This window comes from Babylonia areolata, chromosome 31 (assembly GCF_041734735.1).
Source record: "Babylonia areolata isolate BAREFJ2019XMU chromosome 31, ASM4173473v1, whole genome shotgun sequence".
Taxonomy (NCBI): Eukaryota; Metazoa; Mollusca; class Gastropoda; order Neogastropoda; family Buccinidae; genus Babylonia; species Babylonia areolata.
In genome coordinates this window covers 5,818,919-5,823,918 of record NC_134906.1, presented here as the reverse complement: position 1 = coordinate 5,823,918, position 5,000 = coordinate 5,818,919, and the positions used below count along the sequence as shown (strand labels likewise).

General features: G+C 43.5%; 1 protein-coding gene and 1 non-coding gene across 3 annotated transcripts in view; both read right to left on the bottom strand.

Moving 5' to 3' along the window:
- LOC143276008 (uncharacterized) overlaps positions 1-5,000 on the bottom strand; it is a 37,096-nt gene that overhangs the window by 28,173 nt on the left and 3,923 nt on the right. Inside the window, exons 1-2 of one of the 2 annotated variants that reach the window (XM_076580384.1) lie at positions 2,614-2,715; positions 253-545 (exon numbers count right to left, since the gene is read on the bottom strand). In XM_076580384.1, the coding sequence (XP_076436499.1) occupies positions 253-489 (237 nt within the window). In that variant the 5' untranslated portion in view covers positions 490-545; positions 2,614-2,715. Of the gene's footprint in view, positions 1-252; positions 546-2,613; positions 2,716-5,000 lie in introns of those variants that run through there. The other variant, XM_076580383.1, reaches the window with a different exon arrangement.
- On the bottom strand, positions 895-1,015 carry LOC143276328 (5S ribosomal RNA). Its single transcript, XR_013053552.1, has one exon. It is a non-coding gene; the product is annotated as a 5S ribosomal RNA (ribosomal RNA).

The following is a 5,000-nucleotide window of genomic DNA, read 5'->3' as shown; positions in this document are numbered from 1 at the left end:
GATGTGTTATAATTAATGTTGTTATTTATATTTACATTGTTGTAGGTTAATACTTGTTGATATGCATATACATATTCTCCCTCCCATGACACCTCATGCAATACACACCACAATCTCTTTAGACCTTTTTCTTATAATATACTTTTCCTTTGATACATAACATGAATACTTTTTTACACTAATATTCACATGAATTCCCTTTCCTTCTTCCCTGCTCCCCCTGCCCCCCACTTCCCATCCCCAGGCACTGACCTTGGGCATCAGCCCCTCGCGGAAGACGTCAGCGGGGAACTCGTGGTAGTCCACGGTGTACAGGGAGTCATACTTCCTCTCCTTGCCTTCGGCCGGGGTCTTGGGGAAAAGCTCTTTGCTATCGTTGTTCATCAGGCGAAGGTTGCGGGCCACCCAGTTGCCCTTGGGAGCTTCCCCTCCTCCTCCTCCTCCTCCCCTCGCCCTCACATTCATCGGTACCGCTGCTGCCGTTGCCATCCTGACGTCCCGGTGGTGGTGGTGGTGGTGGTGGTGGTGTGTTTCGTGTAGATGTTCTGAAACAAGACGGTTCCGGAACTTGAGATTTTGAACTGGATGCTGTTTTTGGAGTTCACACGTGTTTTTTTCATGATTTGTTGTTGCTGTGTGTAAGTGTGTGTGGTGGGGTGAGGGGTTGTGGTGTGTGTGTGTGTGTGTGTGTGTGTGTGTGTGTGTGTGTGTGTGTGTGTGTGTGTGTGTGTGTGTGTGTGTGTGTGTGTGACGGATTCAATGTGTGCATCTGTTGCTCACTGCGCACACACCATCAGTTTTAGTAGCTCAAGGAGGCGTCACTGCGTTCGGACAAATTCATATACGCTACACCACATGCGTAACCCAACGCGCTTAGTCAGGCCTTAAGAGGAATGCCAACAGCACCCGGTGTTCCCAGGCGGTCACCCATCCAAGTACTAACCGGGCCCGACGTTGCTTAACTTCAGTGATCGGACGAGAACCGGTGATTTCAACGTGGTATGGCACCATCAGCTTCGGCTAGTTGCTGATCAGTGTGTTCGCAATGTCTGTGCTTATTCTCTGAGGAAAAATTGGCGTTTAACTCTTTCCATACGAACGGCGAAAGAGACGACGTTAACAGCGTTTCACCCCAGTTACCATCATCAAAATATTGCAAGCGGAAGGCTCTTATACTGAAGACGTGAATGCTGACAAAGAATACCACAATTCTTACGACGGAAGCTAAAGGTTGGGTCATTCAGACACCCACTGGACATCCGAGGGGTCTGTGTAGAGGAGAAGAGAGGACTGGCCGTACTGAGTGAGTTAAACAAAACAAAACAAAGCCAAACATATTGACAAAGAAAGTTACTTTTTTTTAGAGAGAGAGAGAAAAACGATTCATTTGAAGAGAGGGAGGTGGGGGTGGGGTTCAGGATTACGTACGTTTTCACACTGAGGAGAGAGAGAGAGAGAGAGAGAGAGAGAGAGAGAGAACTCAGAACTCAGAATCCTTTTAATGTCTATTGCTTTCAACAACATTCTTTTTTTAAAGACGAAAACGACATATCAAAATATACAATATGTGAGGTTATATGGGGGGATTCTACTGAACTTTTTCACTGGAAATGTTTGCATTTCATTTTGAAGCCATCGTTTCAGAAGAGAGAAGAACTTTATTTGAAGCCAACTTTAGGGACAGGGTTGGGAGATTTACATTTTCATCTTATTTACATTTTTTACTCTTTTTTTGCAGGGACTAGATTAACTCTCTCCATACGAACGGCGAAAGAGACGACGTTAACAGCGTTTCACCCCAATTACCACCATCAAAATATTGGAAGCGGAAGGCTCTTATACTGAAGAGGTGAATGTTGACAAAGAATACCACAATTCTGACGACGGAAGCTAAAGGTTGGGTCATTCAGACACCCACTGGACATCCGAGGGGTCTGTGTAGAGGAGAAGAGAGGACTGGCCGTACTGAGTGAGTTAAGGACCACACACTTTCAGAAGCAAGGATAACTGTCTTCTATATTTGTCAGTATTATTCATGGTCTTGCCGAGCGTTCGAATTTTCTAATAAATAAATTTCATACAGATTACAATTTGAATATCGTAACATTATGCCTCGAACAAACTATGAATAAAACTTCGATCAGAAATAATTTATGACAAAATCAAACACGCTGTTACAATTTGTACACAACCGTGGCAAAAAAAAAAAAAAAAGATTAAATGTGCAGATAGGGTAAACTTCAATATGACTGTTATCAGAATCCAACTTTTATCACAATAAAAGACACTCCGCTTTCACGGCCATGAATCAGGTATCACTCACTGGTTTTATTACTTTTTTTTTCTGTTGTGAAAACTCCCGACTTATAATTTAGTAAAAGTGCAACATCTCTCACAAGCAAACAAAAACAAAAAAAAAACTACAACACCACGATCTTACCTCAAAGTCAAACGAATGACAAAAAACCTATCCTCTCTCCTCTCTCGCTCTTTCTCTCTCCTCCCTCTCTCTCTCTCCTCCCTCTCTCTCTCTCCTCCCTCTCTCTCTCTTTCCTCCTAAACACACTTCTTTGTCCCTGTAAAAAAAAAAAAAAACAACAACAAAAAACCAACCTCATACACTTGTGGCTCACACAGTAAAAAAGAGAACTTCTGTGCACATACGCTGAGTGTAATCCACAACTGGTTTCCAGTCAACGCTTTGGTTTCTTTTCTTTTTTCTTTTCTTTTTTCTTTTCTTTTCTTTTCTTGTTTCTTTTTTTTTCCGCCGTTTTTTCGTTTTGCCCTTCAACCCTTCAGAGTTAATCTAATCCTTGATCAGAGCACAGCACAAAGCGTGCAGCTTACAACTTTTGAGAGAGAGACAGAGACAGAGACAGAGAGAGAGAGAGATTATCGACGTCAGTCTTTAGAGAATCAAGATTAACGGATTAAGCCAGTGGAGCGAAACAGGCTGGTTGGCTGACTGGCTGGCTGACTGGCTGGCTGGTTCACAGTGAAGTCTTTGAGGTCGTTGGTGGCAGTGCTGAACAGTCAATGCATGTTATGTTGTTAGGAGAGGGCGACGGTTTTCTCCATAGAGGGTAGTTAAGTAGTTAAGTTGAGGTGTGTGTGTGTGTGTGTGTGTGTGTGTGTGTGTGTGTGCGTGTGTGTGAGTAGTGTTAACTCACTCAGTACGGCCAGTCCTCTCTTCTCCTCTACACAGACCCCTCGGATGTCCAGTGGGTGTCTGAATGACCCAACCATTAGCTTCCGTCGTCAGAATTGTGGTATTCTTTGTCAACATTCACCTCTTCAGTGTAAGAGTCTTCCGCTTGTAATATTTTGATGGTGGTAATTGGGGTGAAACGCTGTTAACGTCGTCTCTTTCGCCCTTCGTATGGAGAGAGTTAATTAATTTTGGGTTGGGTTTGGCTTTTTTTGTCGTTACTGCCTTTTTTTCTTATCATTTTGTTTTTAGGGAAGTTGTTTTGGTAGGGTTGAGGCGAAGAGGTGGGGTTAATATGTTGTTTGACTCTCTGTCTCTCTGTCTCTCTCTCTCTGTCTCTCTCTGTCTGTCTGTCTGTCTGTCTGTCTCTCTCTCTCTCTCTCTCTCTCTCTCTCTCTCTCTCTCAGCCAATTTTCGCATCTCTGTCTCTGTATGTCTCTGTCAGTACAATCTGTAGACCGGGTGTTTCTGATATTGCTGTATGAAAGTTGTTTTATATCCTCTTTTTTGCTAAGGTTTAAGGAAAATATTAATTTGTTAAACCCCAGATACCAGAATTGAAAAAAAAAAGTTGTAAATCAAGAAACCCAACAAAGTGTAACCTAACTTTAGCAAAAGTTATTTCCACATTACGCATTCGAGTGAAGACAATGTTTGAGCTGACAAACTAGCACGTCTGGATTTTCCATATCCTTCTGAAAGGTAAAAAAGTGTGTGGGTTTTTTTTAAAAACATGACTGGGTTTACTTAAATTGTATTGGTGATCCAGTTACAGAATTCAGCTTACATGGATGCCGGCGACAAACGTAGACATGCTTGTTACTGACTTAGGTATTTAAAGTGGAGTATAGGACGTCAATATGATACCTCCACATTCTTCACATCTTGTCCTGTGTCTGTATATCTCACCTCACCTCATCTTACCTCATCTCACCTCACCTCATCACACCTCACCTCACCTCACCTCACCTCACCTCAGGCCCATAACTACAAAGTAGTCGTTGGGGGAAGCCTGAGGACCGCAGACGCAACCTCCCTTTTCCATCTGTCTCTGTCAGCAGCCGCCGGCAGCAGCTCACGTGTATGGAGTCCGGTCCATTGTTTAATGTTCTCATGCCAGTTCTTCCGCTGTCTTCCTCTTCTTCTCCCGCCCTCGATGGTGCCTTGCATGATTGTTTTGGACAGACTGGTGTGTCGAGTGTTGTGCCCAAACCATATCAGCTTGTGTCTCTTCACAGTTGAAAGTGAGAGGTTCCTGAGGTCCAGCAAGGTTCTCAATTCTGCTCCGTACATATTCATTGGTCCTATGCTCGATCCAGGAAATCATATCTAGCTCCAGGTAAACTACATGTATCCAAAAGTTGTCTCTGCGCCCTTCACGTATAATTTTACATCTCTGTGTAATTTCTGTGGTTTGTATAATGGGCCAGTGACCAAACTAGCCATCTGAATAAGATCTTGAATGTATGCAGCAAGGTTGTGTGTATAAGACAGAACATATTTAACTCACTCAGTACGGCCAGTCCTCTCTTCTCCTCTACACAGACCCATCGGATGTCCAGTGGGTGTCTGAATGACCCAACCTTTAGCTTCCGTCGTCAGAACTGGTGGTATTCTTTGTCAACATTCACCTCTTCAGTATAAGAGCCTTCCGCTTGCAATATTTTGATGATGGTAATTAGGGTGAAACGCTGTTAACGTCGTCTCTTTCGCCGTTCGTATGGAGAGAGTTAAAGTATGTCCTGCAATGTGAGAATACGAGAGAAATCCACAGCGGATTTCAAGCGACAGC